This window comes from Zeus faber (genome assembly GCF_960531495.2).
Source record: "Zeus faber genome assembly, chromosome: 2".
NCBI lineage: Eukaryota > Metazoa > Chordata > Actinopteri > Zeiformes > Zeidae > Zeus > Zeus faber.
In genome coordinates this window covers 14,888,427-14,901,818 of record NC_137189.1, presented here as the reverse complement: position 1 = coordinate 14,901,818, position 13,392 = coordinate 14,888,427, and the positions used below count along the sequence as shown (strand labels likewise).

The window sequence follows — 13,392 nt, the reverse complement described above, 5'->3', positions numbered from 1 at the left end:
CATTTCATTGAAACGCTTATAAAGTCAGATATCCTCTTAACACAGTATTGTAGCGCCAAAGTCAACCGATTGGACCGTACCTGATCTCCATCTGATGATGTCGCTGAACTCCTCGTTGGCTCCTTCTCCCTCCGCCATGACACTCTGCGATGCCATGGTAGCAAGTTATACTGACCAATGTTTGGGGTAATACAGAACCCACTACTGACAGTCCGGTTTGACACCTGAAAGTGAAATTTAAACTTTTATTCTTTCGGAGATGACAAAGCGAGCACTACGGTTTGCTTAGGTTTCCACTGAGATGTTTCCATTTGGTTTTTATCAAAACATTGGAGCCTCGGTCCTGCAGGATCTTGTTCTGACGTAAAGTGACGTAAAGTGAGGTAATTGCATCGTACTCCTCTGGTAAAAAGAAAAGGTTCTTGGGAGCCGTGACAGCTGTTGGAGACCCTCCTCTCAACATAGACAGGAGAGAAACTCCTTGGGATGCCAGTCAGGATGTTTGGGAAACAGCCAATTAATCATTTGTGTTTAAAGCAGCTTGATACAAACCTATGATCAACCTATTCATTCGCTGCTTCCTTCCTGAGAACTGGAAACCTGTTGCAGTGTTTTTGTTTAAATTGGTGTGTTCTGTTGTCATTTGAATTAGACCACCATTTTTATTTTATTGTTCTGCTCCCTATTCTTATTCTCAATGGAACTTTCCCGGTTTAATAACTAAAAAAAACGAAACACATACATAATGGGTTTATGTATGACACATACAGTGCTTATAGCATTACTTCTAGAAAATACACTCAACAAATACAGAGATATGCCTTTTTTCCAGATGACATTTTAAATATATGAAAGTTTTCTTTCTAGAAAAGAAGGAAAGTAATAAAATGCAACGACACAATTGTGCATTGTGTTTTCTGCACGCTATAAACACGACGCATATTCCCATCCGCTTCTCATGTCTAGAAAGACACACCATCTGTCATCTGTCACTTCTACCAGCCTGGTTCAACAACAACCGCTTTCTAAACGTTCACAAATAAAGCCTCTTTGTTAATGGACGCAGGTACTGCCAGACCTGTTGGAAAGAGCGCGGCTGTAAAATAACCACTTTCAGTTCCTCCGTAAGGAAGTTACTCTGAGAACCAAAAGGACACAAGTATGAGAATCGAACAAAAAAGGCCGTTTTGTTTGTCATCAACGTGTCAAATTGACTTCCCCTGTGTTATCAATAAATAAAATAATAATAATAATAATAATAACCCTTGTTCCAATTTGTATTTCTAATCTGACTTTACTTAAAGTGCATATTAAACACAAACCAAAAAGTTTTTCTTTCCAGTTCTACAAAGCAACTCGGCTGACCCGGTGCATCCCACACACTCACCTTTGATTTCCCGACGCCCCCTCCGGGGGGAAAAAAAAGGGAAGAGGGGGGCAAAAAAAAAAAGTGTAAAAAGTCTAAAGTCAAAAGTCAAAACTTGTGCGGGTGTCGACGTTGTTCCGCGGTGTTTAAACGGGAGGACGGAGCTCCAGCTTCAGTGGACGTTCCGAGGCGTGTTTCCGTTCCTCTGGAGTTAAAACACAACAACAGGGACTTTTTTTTTTTTTTTTCCCACCCCCCCACTACAGGCACGCGGGAGGACGGGGAGTTGGAAAGCGTTGTTTCGCTTCAGCTGGACGCGGTTGTAATTCCCGGGGCCGGTCCAACGCTCCGGGGTGCGGGGTGCGGGGTGCGGGGCTGGGTGTCGGGTGCTGCCGGACTCTCCCTGCTTTCCCTCTCTATCCCTGGGACTGGAAAACTTCTCCCGACGCCGCGGTGGAAACATGGCGCGGCGCGAGTCACGTGACCCGGAAGCTGGCGTGGACACTAATTGATCCTTTTTTTTTTTTTTTTTTCTAATAAACATCATTGGAAAAAAACATTATGATCTTATTGTTTTTGATAATGGGAATTTATTCCTCATATATACTGTATACATCATTTTTACTTTCATTTCCCGGTTTCTGATTCATAATTCCTTTATTATTTTGCAAGGTTTTAATTCATATTTTATTATTTATTTATTTGTTTATTTAGCTATTTGTTTATTTATTTACTTATTTGTTTACTTATTTACTTATTAGGGGGCATGGCAAGAAAACCCCCCCCTGCCAAAAAAAAATCAAGAGGGAAGAAAAAAAAGATTCCTAATTGATAAGATAAGAACTGGATCTGGCCAACAACAACAACAACAACAACAACAACAACAACAACAACAACAACAACCTGTTGCTACCAACTGGAGGAGGATTATCTTAATAATTTCACCGGCGTATTAAAAAACAAAGCTCTTTATCTGGGAGAAAAGGGAAAAAAAAAAAACAATAGTAATAACAATACGAATTGAGAGTTACATTGGGAGAAGGATGCTGAGGATGGAGCTGCCAGGCAAGAGGAAAAGAGCAAGGCCAAAGAGAAGCTTTATGGAGGTGGCGAGGGAGGACATGCAGGCGGTTGGTGATAAGGGAAGGAAGATGCGCAGAACAGAAGGTCTTGGAGGCAGATGATCCGCTGTGGCGACCCCTAACGGGAGCAGCCGAAAGAAGGAGAAGAAGGAGAAGAAGAAGAAGAAGAAGAAGAAGAAGAAGAAGACATCCACTTCCCACATGAAACACTATTTAACTTTTTTTTTTAACTTTAAAAGTCAGGCTGTAGAAATACACTAGGGACCGCTAGGGAGCGTTTGGGTTCACGCCTTACGCTGAGCCTTCACTTGAACTTCCGAGACAACCTTGACGTCGATTCGAGGCGTTGTTTGACATCTATTCCAGTGTTTTCACAATATGAAATGAAGTGCTGATTCCGAATCAGTCCCCACCCAAGAGGGGACTGACTGAATTATTTATATGCAGAGCTTTAGCGGCCGGAGCCTGGTCCTGCGCTCAGGTGTCACGGCTCAGAAGCTCCGTTTCATGCATCAGTTTTCGTCGCCCCATCAATTAACTTCAAATATGTCGTTTCCATTTTGAAATTCGGCGAGAGACTACTTATTGTTGCAAGACTTGACAGGATCATCTGTTTTATTTATTATTTTGGAGCATGTTTTTAATATAGATCTTTAATCTTATTCGCATTTTTTCTCAGAAACACTCTTGTCAGCTTCCTTCTGAAACCTTTCGGAATCAGCAATCTGCGCATGACTGCGGTAAAGACTCGGCGCGCCCTCTACCGTCTCAAAGCTGCCATATATACAGTGCGTCCAGAAAGTATTCACACCCCTTCACTTTCCCCACATGGATTCAAATGGATTCAATTCCTTTTTTTTCCGCTCATCAATCTACACACAATACCCCATAACGACAGAGCGAAAAAAAAAAGTTTTTTTAGAAATTTTTGCAAATGTATTCAAAATAAAAAACGGAAATATCGCATGTACATATGTATTCACACCCTTTGCTATGACGCTCAAAATTTAGCTCAAGTGCATCCTGTTTCCACTGATCATCCTTGAGATATTTCTACAACTTGACTGGAGTCCATCTGTAGTAAATTCAATTGACTGGACATGATTTGGAAAGCCACACACCTCTCTATAAGGTCCCACTGTTGACAGTGCATGTCAGAGCAGAAACCAAGTCCTGAAGTCAAAGGCATTGTCTGTAGGCCTCCGGGACAGGATTGTTTTAAGCCACAGATCTGGGGAAGTGTTCAGAAACATTTCTGCAGCATTGAAGTTCCCAAAGAGCACAGTGGTCTCCATCACTCGTAAATGGAAGAAGTTTGGAACCAACAGCACTCTTCCTAGAGCTGGCCGCCCAGCCAAACTGAGCAATCGGGGGGGAAGGGCCTTGGTCAGGGAGGTGACCAAGAACCCAATGCTCCAGCATTCCTGTGGAGATGGGAGAACCTTCCAGAAGGACAACCGTCTCTGCAGCACTCCACCAACCGGGCCTTTATGGTAGAGTGGCCAGACTCAGTGAAGGGCACATGAGAGCCCGCTTGGGGTTTGCACCTAAAGGACTCTGACCATGAGAAACAAGATTTTCTGGTCTGATGAAACCAAGATTGAACCCTTCGGCCTGAAGGCAAGCTTCACGTCTGGAGGAAACCAGGCACCTCCCATCACCTGGTTAATACCATCCCTACGGTGAAGCATGGTGGTGGCAGCGTCATGCTGTGGGGATGTTTTTCAGCGGCAGGAACTGGGAGACTAGTCAGGATCAAGGGAAAGATGAACGGAGCAAAGTACGGAGTGATCCTTGATGAAAACCTGCTCTAGAGCGCTCAGGACGACGACACTAAGCACACAGCCAAGACGACGAAGGAGTGGCTTCAGGACAAGTCTGTGAATGTCCTTGAGTGACCCGGCCAGAGCCCAGTTTTGAACCCGTTTGAACATCTCTGGAAAGACCTGAAAATAGCTGTGCAGCGGCGCTCCCCATCTAACCTGAAGGAGCTTGAGAGGATGTGCAGAGAAGAATGGGAGAAATCCCCCAAATACAGGTGTGCCAAGCTTGTAGCATCATTCCAGAGAAGACTGGAGGTTGTCATCGCTGCCAAAGGTGCTTCAACAAAGTACTGAGCAAAGGGTGTGAATACATATGTACATGCGATATTTCAGTTTGGTTTTTTTTAAACACATTTGCAAAAATTTCTAAATAACCTTTTTCGCTTCGTCATTATGGGGTATTGTGTGTAGATTTATGGGGGAAAAAATGAATTGAATCCATTTTGGAATCAGGCTGTGACATAACAAAATGTGGGGAAAGTGAAGGGGTGGGAATACTTTCGGATGCACTGTGTATAAATATATATATATATATATATATATATATATATATATTTTATCTTTTTGTTGTTTTTTGTTTTGTTTTGTTTTGTTTTGGGTTTTTTATGTTTACCAAAGAATATACTGTAGATACAGAAACAAAATCTCAATGAATTGAGTAATAATAGTAATAATACCAACAGGTTGGACTTTCAGCTGCACCCTGGAAATGAATGAGGGAATGAATAATCATATGGATAAAGGTGGTTTTCATTTTATTATACAAGAATTAACTGAATTGCTTCACACTGTTTACATTTTTAAGTATAAGCATTTTTGAAAATGGTGGGGGAAAAAAACATTTTACCAGGAGTGGGGTTCGAACCCACGCGGACAAATGTCCATTGGATCTTAAGTCCAACGCCTTAACCACTCGGCCATCCTGGTTCGTGCATTACAAGCGAGGTATTAGGTAAATAGTCCGTTGAGTTAGCGGCAATATTAGCAGTAATGTTTGGTGTTTCAGTTGTTCCGTCAATAACACGATGCGAATGCTGCATTGCATACACTCGGTAAATTGCTTATTCGAGTCGTTAGTGCCCCTTTCTGAGCTAAACGTGTATCTTTGCGCCTTCTCGAGAAAACATGGACGCCCGCAGTAACTGTATGTTTGTTTGCCATATCTTGTGACTTCTCCAAGCCACAAAACATGATAATTTAAATTAAATAAAATGCAAAACGACAGAGTCGTTCAGACCGAAGTTAGGTGCGTTTTCAAATAACACGCGTCTAACTTTAAATAAGCACGTCGAACGTATCTAATAAAATAACAATCTACGACGGTGTGTGCCGTCTTACTGCTGTGGCGTCGTGTCTGTTAACGTTTATTTCGGGCCGAGTGACCTGGCCCGAAGTTTCGATTTGAAAGGGCCGCTCCTTTGCGTGATTCCATGCAGGAAGTTGGCTTTTCCCCCAGTTTTGACTTTCTGGAAACGCAGCCTCATTTTACTGCAATTGTGAGACCTATGCTGCGTTCCTTTGCAAATGGAACTCGGAAAAATCCACCCTCCTACCGGCTTCCACGTTTGCCGCGATATTTGAGCTCACGTCACAGCGCGCACTGTTGACATTTCAATCCGAGTTCCATTTGCGTGGCTTTTATTTGAAAACGAAGCTACGCTGTAGTTTTGACGTTACCCTAACATTGGTTTTGTAGCGTATGGAAGTCACAGCTTGTCGAACAAACACACATTTGCTGCAGCTTCTTTTCGCGGACAGAGGCAATGGAACACATTCAACTCGGAAGTGGTGACTACCAACCGGGGATTACCGAGGTCCAAAGGAACAACAACACATGAAAACACAAGCATCATCCCCAGTGACCATCTCTCATTTGTTTCTAACCAACTATTCCAGCCAGTTTCTTCATTCTACAATGCTGTTTACTCCTCGTTGCCCCATTTTCTGTCTGACGTGGTTTCTTCTTTGCAAAGCAATTGTAATTATTCAAAGTTTGCTTTTAAACTTCTAATTCCTGAACACGAACATCTGCTCATCTCTCCAGTATTTTCTGCACAACTGGCACAGTCCATAATTGTTATGGGCATGTGGTCAAGGCACGTGTTTGTAATTATACCATTATTTAAATAATAAAAACATAAAATAGTAGTAATAATAACCTTTATTTGTAAAGTAACTTTCACAAACAACATATAACTCAAGGTACTTTACATTAAAAGAAGGCCAACAGATACTGACAATAAAAGCAAAATGCATTTACAAATAATAATTGAAGGAATTAAATAAATTAAAAACAGGGTAAGAATCCTCAGCAAATGATTTTCCCATTTCAGTGGAGTCTTCAATTTTACTGTAATGGCAACCCAAATGCACAAAATAAAATAATCTGGTAAAAATCACCTGGAAATTTATTAATAGAAACATTAACTGGATTGCATTAACTGCCACTGGATACTAAACTTCCTAACCAACTGACGCCAGTTTTTTAGGTTAGACAATCACACCTCCTCAACCCTCAACCTGAACACCGGCGTCCCACAGGGTTGTGCACCGAGTCCTCTCCTCTACACCCCTTTCACCTACGACTGCACACGGTTCTAATACCGTTATCAAGTTCGCAGACAACACAATGGTGGTTGGCCTCATCAGTGACAACGATGAGTCGGCCTACAGGGAGGAGGTCCAGCACGTAGCGGCGTGGTGCACCGACAACAACCTGGCTCTCAACACCAAGAAGACCAAGGAGCTCATTGTGGACTTCAGGTAGACCAAAAGTGGTACATACACCCCCATTCATATCAACAGGGCAGAGGTTGAGCGTCTCGCCAGCTTTAAGTTCCTGGGTATCCACATCTCTGGTCAAGAAGACTCACCAGCGTCTCTTGTTTCTGAGGAGACTAAGGAAGGTCCATACGTCTCCTCTGATTCTGATTCTGGCCACAGAGCAACCTGTTTACTGGTGGAAATGGAGACAGGTCGGCAGGATAAACACTTCATTGGGTCATCAGATAAACATCCAATTTTAATTTTGACTTGCGCTGATCATTTCTCACGACTAACCATTTAGCAGTACTTAACACACTTCAAATTCTACTTATAGAACACAATAATACTGAATATTGATTGCATATTGCAAAGTAGGTAGGTAGGTGTTGCTTATTTCCAGTATTGCACTGTTTAGCCTCACATATATCTTTACACAGTTTCCATTTTGTCATTTATTTCTCGAATGGCATTTAATAAAAGTAAGCATAAATACATACAATTTATGTAATTTATGTACATATTTTATCACCCTATATAACAGGCCTCCAACATGGAAGACAGGGGCAGCACTGCTGGAAAGGGTTCTTCTTCTTATACTGCAGGGCCGTCTTGATATGCACGTTGATGTTATCGATGTAGTCCTGAGTTCCACACACGTTGGCCTCGATGTTGTTCAGCATGGAGCCCTGTTCCTCCACCATCATAGCCATGCTGAGGAACAGGTCGTGGACCTCCTTCATCCTGGCCTCCAGCTCCACCAGCTCCTTGTGCCGACCCTTGATCTCGCACAGCGCCCAGCGGGACGAGTGTCCTCCATTCATCTGCAGACTCTGGGAGAGCTCCACCCAGCCCTCGCCGCCCTTGTCCACCAGCACGTTCAGTTGCTCGTCGCCGATGTTCGCTCCCATGATGGACGCCTGCCTCTGGAGCCGCCGCCGGCACGTCTCCCTCTGCAGCGCCTCAGCCCTGCCGTAGTCGGCCATGACGGCCTGGAAGGCCCGGGTCAGTGTTTGGTGCTGGGTGCGGGCGATGCGGCTTGCAGCAGAGGCGGGACCTTCCTCCTGCTCCAGCAGACGGCTCCGCTCGCCCAAGGCCTGGAGGCGGGCGTGGAAGGCCTCCCCGCGCTCTTGGACCCCCCTGGCGATGTAGTCCGAGTCCTGCTTGAGGAGGGTTAGGCGGCGCGTGCTGCAGCCGAATCGCTCATTTTTTTTGGCCAGACGCTCTACCTCCAGGCAGATCTGGGAGATCTCCTTGCGCATGTTGTGGGCCTCCTTCAGGATTATGTCCATCGGGGCAGGGCTGTCGAAGACCACGGCATCTTGAGAGAGATTGTCGTTGTCCACGTCGTAGTCGGGCCCGTACGTCTCTGTCTCAACATCGTCCTCTTGCTCCTCTCGGATTCTCTGCAGCGTCTCTAGCCTGTCCCGCATTCTGCCTTGGAAATGACATGGGAACATGATGCTACTTTGAATTAAGTGGCCTTTTGGGCCAAAAGCTCAATCAGGTCAAGCAGATCACAAAAAAATAAAAATAAAAATCAAGATTACAATCAAACATCCAGTCATTTTATTGTTCTGTTGGGCATAATACTTCGAAGAACATCCATTGAAGAACTTCCCAGAAGCTATGGGGGGGGGGGGGGGGGGGGGGCGACGACACATTGACCCTAGTTTTAGATTAACAGTGTAAATAAGTGAGTTCATTTCTGTACATGCCCTTGATTCATTCACTTAGTGAAACAACAGATGCATTATGTTATGTATGATACTTGTTGGGGAACTATTTTAAACTCCCGCATGATAAAGACACTGGTTCGGTCAGAACACATTTCCTTCTCTGTGATCTTTTGACAATGACAGGAGTCACAATTGTCAAACGTAAGGAATGCAGGAACCAGGAAGCAACAAAAATAAGGCTGTGGGCATGGATTTACAAATGTATGTCCAGATAGCAACCGGAACATATGCATTTATAGATTTCTTACATGAGAGATTAACTTTTATGGCTGCTTCCCCTTCACCGTTCTGTCACTAATCACTATCACCAACAGGGAATCGGCGTCTGTCTCACCTGACAGAAAAAAAAAAAATAACAAAAAACACTTCCTCATGGTGACACTCACAAAATCATGAAAAAGGAGTTCATTACATGACTTGGAAATCAACCTCTTAGACATTGAAATGCGTATATTTTGTGATATTCAAGTTCCCCTACAGCTGAACCACTCCACCCCTGATTGAGTTGAGTTGCCCAGTTGTTCCCGGGTACTTCTAATTCTGCCTCTTTATGCCCGACAAAAACAAAATATTTCACATACATTCAATATCTTACCTCTTCTGAACGAGTCCCGCCAGATAAGGAAAACTATTTATTCTTCTCTATGTGTTTCCATTGGTTTCATTATTTAGTCTGATGTGCTAGTGGCAACATCTTCCACCTGTGAGCAGGAAGTTGCTAATGTGTAGTTGGCTCAACCCTCCTCAGGTGACCACCCACTGCCACAGCATTCCTCAAGAAGCCACACAACATTTTTGGAGGGTTACACATTGCACGTACTGCATATGCATGCGGACATTTTTTAAAAAGTTAAACATTCTATCAGGCACAACGACCAGCAAGTTGCAAAATGGCGATATAGGGATTACTTTTCCAAACTGCCTTCAAATGATTAACAAGGTTCAATATCTTTGTTGTAAAATTGCAATTTTCCCATGAGGGGCAATAAAGTGCAGTGTCATTTCATCTAATCTATAATAAATTTAATTTAAATTTAATGAAATGTATTACAAATAAAATGCAAATGGAAAGAGGCATCTTTAATCATATCATACTTTATTTGTATAGCACCTTTCATGTAGCTGAAAGTTCTTTACATTAAAGGAAGGCCATTAATAGTGACAATAAAATAAAAGTAAGCAAAATCCATTCACAAAGTAGAGTAGTAAATTAATGAAATAAATAAAAAACAGGGTAACAATACATGTTCCTGAGAATGCACAGAAAATAGTTTAAAGACTGATTATACTTTCAAACACAGCACTGGCTATACGCAGCAATGATGAAAAAAACATTAAAATGTACAAAAATGTGTATATGTATATTATTGTATGTGCTTGCATTTGAATATTGGACTGAGATTTTTGAGAAAGAAAAATTATCAATGTGTGTTTGATGTCCAGTTTTCATGTACACATTTAACATCCATGCCACTAAAGAATACACAGTAATTTAATTTAATAGCGTATGCAATATAAATGACATAAGTGTTAAGGATAATATACCGCTAGAGATATAGAAATAGCATATTATCAGAGAAAAGGCACAAATTTGTTTTCAACATTTTAACTTAATTTTACTTTACATTTTACAATAGTAGACCTCGATATCGACATTTAGTGAGGCTTTTATTGCTGCTCTTTATCATGGTTGTTCTTGAAACCAGCCGTTAAGGGACGTCTGGTCGGCCAGTAAGTGCAGAATTTATACACATCTTGACTTCACCATAGCAACAACAATTTCATAAAGCTTGTCACAGAGTGTTAACACGCAGAGCACAATGTTAATGGGATTGATTACATCTGGACTAGTCTTTAGCTTCCTGGAATTGTATTAATTCATTGTACTTTGGTGCAGTCCCTACTCTTTATGATTGCAAAAAGATGCATTATATTACCCAGGTTGATATCGCAGTCATTAGCTGTTGAATCATGATGTTATATACATACATCTTTAATAACAATATGCAAGACTTAAATACAATATTTTAAAACAAAGGTTTGATCAAAAACATTTTTTACTTCAGAATTTGAACAGCAAAAACTTAGTATGGTTTTATGAGCCTTTATTTTCTGGGAGATCCAAAGAGTGACTGTTAGCACTGTTCTTTTATTATCTGTTCTTACAAGGGTTTGTAGCCCCTCGCAACAACCCCTTCACGCTTTCATTTATAACAGGGGAAGCAGCTACAGAACATCTTTTTGAAGGGGTTGCTCTTGTCGTGCCGCCTGGCCTGGCTGATCTTGACTAACGCGTCCTGAATGGCCATGTCCGTCTTTTGGACGTTGGTCTGTATGGAGGTCAGCATGGGGCCCTGATCTTCCACCAGAAGTGCAATGTCCAGGAAGATCTCGTGGATGCCACTGATGCGGGTCTCCAGGTCCACCAGATCCTGGTGGCGTTTCTCGATCTGGGTCAAGGCCGACTTGGCTGTCTTGCCCTCGATGGAGAGACTCTCGCTGAAGATGTTCCACTGGCCCGTCTCGATCATCTCCTCCACCTCATCACCGGTCACCTCCCGCCCCACGATCTCCATCTGCCTCTGGATGTGGGCCTTGCAGCACTCCCGGTGGCTCATCTCCGCCTCGTTGTAGTCGAACATTGCGTCGCGGAAGCCGTTGCTGAGGCAGGCGTACTGCGTCCTGGTTATACGTGAGACAGCGGAGTTGGAGCCGTGCTCTTCTTCCAGCCTGCGGGCTGTGTTGTCCATGTCACGCAGACGGGCCAGCACGCCCTCCGCCCGGCTCTTAATATCCGCCGCGATGGCATTGGAGTCTCTCTTGATGGCGCTCAAGCGGGTGGTGCCCTGAAACACCTGGGAATTCTGCTCGCGAAGTCGCTTCACTTCCAGGCGGATGAGCTGGACTTCGCGGTGGACGTCCTGCGACTGGGCGAAGACCTCCTCCAAGGCGGGGCTGTTGTCGAACACCACAGCCTGGTGGGAGAGCTCCTCTTCCAGGTCCACATTGCTATAGGTGTCGGAGGCCGTGGACTCTGCGTACTCCATGAGTTCGACGTGGCCATTGGACAGTTCCTGCAGGTTGCTCAGTCTGTCCCTCATGGCTGGGCTGTTGGACGGAGATGGAGGGACAATTAAAGAAGAAGAAGACCACCAGCTCCTTGAAGATCACTTTATTAATCTCTGTGGGGGAATTTGTCATCTGCATTTAACAGTTTGAAACCATCTAGGGATAGTGTGCAGCTATAGCAGGGCACCACTAGACCAACTCCAGCTCTTGACCGATGCCTTGGCCATGGGCATCAACAGGAGTGTCTATCCCTTACGCGCAGGTCTTCAGAGTGGGAAGAAACTGGCGAACCGGTAGGAAACCCAGGTAAACATGGGGATAACATAGTTAGCGATACAAGCATTGGGGTGTTTATTTTTTTTTTTTAACACATATGACAAGGAGTGTTGAATGACTAAAGGGTTGGACTTCATTTCAAATGCATACCAGACATTACCAAAAAACCTTGAAAGCACACATCCTGAGATATATATATATATATATATATATAATAGGGCAGTAAGCAATATATGACAGAGGAAGTTTATCATGGCAGTGGCACGTTACTAGTATCTGCCTCAAAACTGAAGTTGTCACACCAGTTTAAATTATTTTTCCTTCTTCCTTAGGATCCAACGCACCCAACACCAGTCTGACAGGTTCTCGGAAAGAATACGTCAAAGTGGTTTTCCATCTCGAACTGTTTTTTTTTTTTTTTTTTATGGACTTGGAGAGATAGACATATAGAAGCTGATCCTTCTCACACTGGGATGTTGAAAACTAGAAAATATATTCCCGTTTGGAATCGTAGCTCCATAAGTCACACTACACTATCTGCTGGTCCCATTCCCAACAACTTGCAGCGGCATTAAAAATGTTGAATGTCGTATTTTAAGGCATTTTAACACTGTTACGAATGATCCACTGATTCTAATATTTCTTGTGTATTTTGTTGCCTCGATGTTTGATGCTACAAGCAGAACAGACCTCCCCCGCCATCAGTGGATATCAATGAATCAATTCGAAAAAAAAAACAAACCAAACATAAAACTAAAGTGAACCTTTCTGCACAGTCCTAGCTTGATTCCAAATTCTATCAGTATCGTCAAATAATTTAGATTCAAGATACCCTACGTGTCACATGCGGAGGAATAAAAGATATTATTTAAACAAATGTAAAAAAAAAAAATATATATATATATATCATGTGCAAAATATATATATAAATATATAACATGGAGCATTTGGATGCGCATGAGGTAAAACAAATATGCCGTGATAAACATGGATAAACACATTCAACTTTAAACAAGCACATTGAGCACTTACTGACCTGTTGGCATCAGATTGTTAACGATAATCAGACTGTCCCTCGCGTGGGGCCCCTGAGCACCATCCCACGGCTCAGTGTGGGAAATATGTTCATACCCGCCCACTGAAGGCAAGTGGAACGTCTGTTCCCGGGCGCTTTGACGCCAGTCAGACACCACGTGGCTCCGGAATGAAGGAGAGTGGGTTCGTCTCTGACGCCACCCGGGGACGGGAAGACGCCCGTTTAGCTTTCGCAAAGA

At 43.2% G+C, this 13,392-nt stretch overlaps 2 protein-coding genes across 7 annotated transcripts in view; both read right to left on the bottom strand.

The window, feature by feature from the left end:
* utrn (utrophin) overlaps positions 1-1,501 on the bottom strand; it is a gene marked incomplete at its 3' end in the record, with an annotated part of 307,813 nt that extends 306,312 nt beyond the window's left edge. For 5 of the 6 annotated variants that reach the window (XM_080024447.1, XM_080024442.1, XM_080024445.1 and 2 more), the window contains exons 1-2: positions 1,388-1,501; positions 81-224 (exon numbers count right to left, since the gene is read on the bottom strand). In XM_080024447.1, coding sequence (XP_079880573.1) covers positions 81-156 — 76 coding nt within the window. In that variant the 5' untranslated portion in view covers positions 157-224; positions 1,388-1,501. Of the gene's footprint in view, positions 1-80; positions 296-1,387 lie in introns of those variants that run through there. The other variant, XM_080024443.1, reaches the window with a different exon arrangement.
* A 6,066-nt stretch (positions 1,502-7,567) lies between these two features.
* LOC307246981 (uncharacterized protein) lies at positions 7,568-11,874 on the bottom strand (the record flags this gene model as incomplete). The annotated part of the gene is made up of 2 exons (XM_080023036.1): positions 7,568-8,472; positions 10,989-11,874. 2 exons carry the CDS (start codon positions 11,872-11,874, stop codon positions 7,568-7,570), a joined length of 1,791 nt encoding a protein of 596 aa, XP_079879162.1.
* Between the last annotated feature and the right edge of the window lie 1,518 nt (positions 11,875-13,392).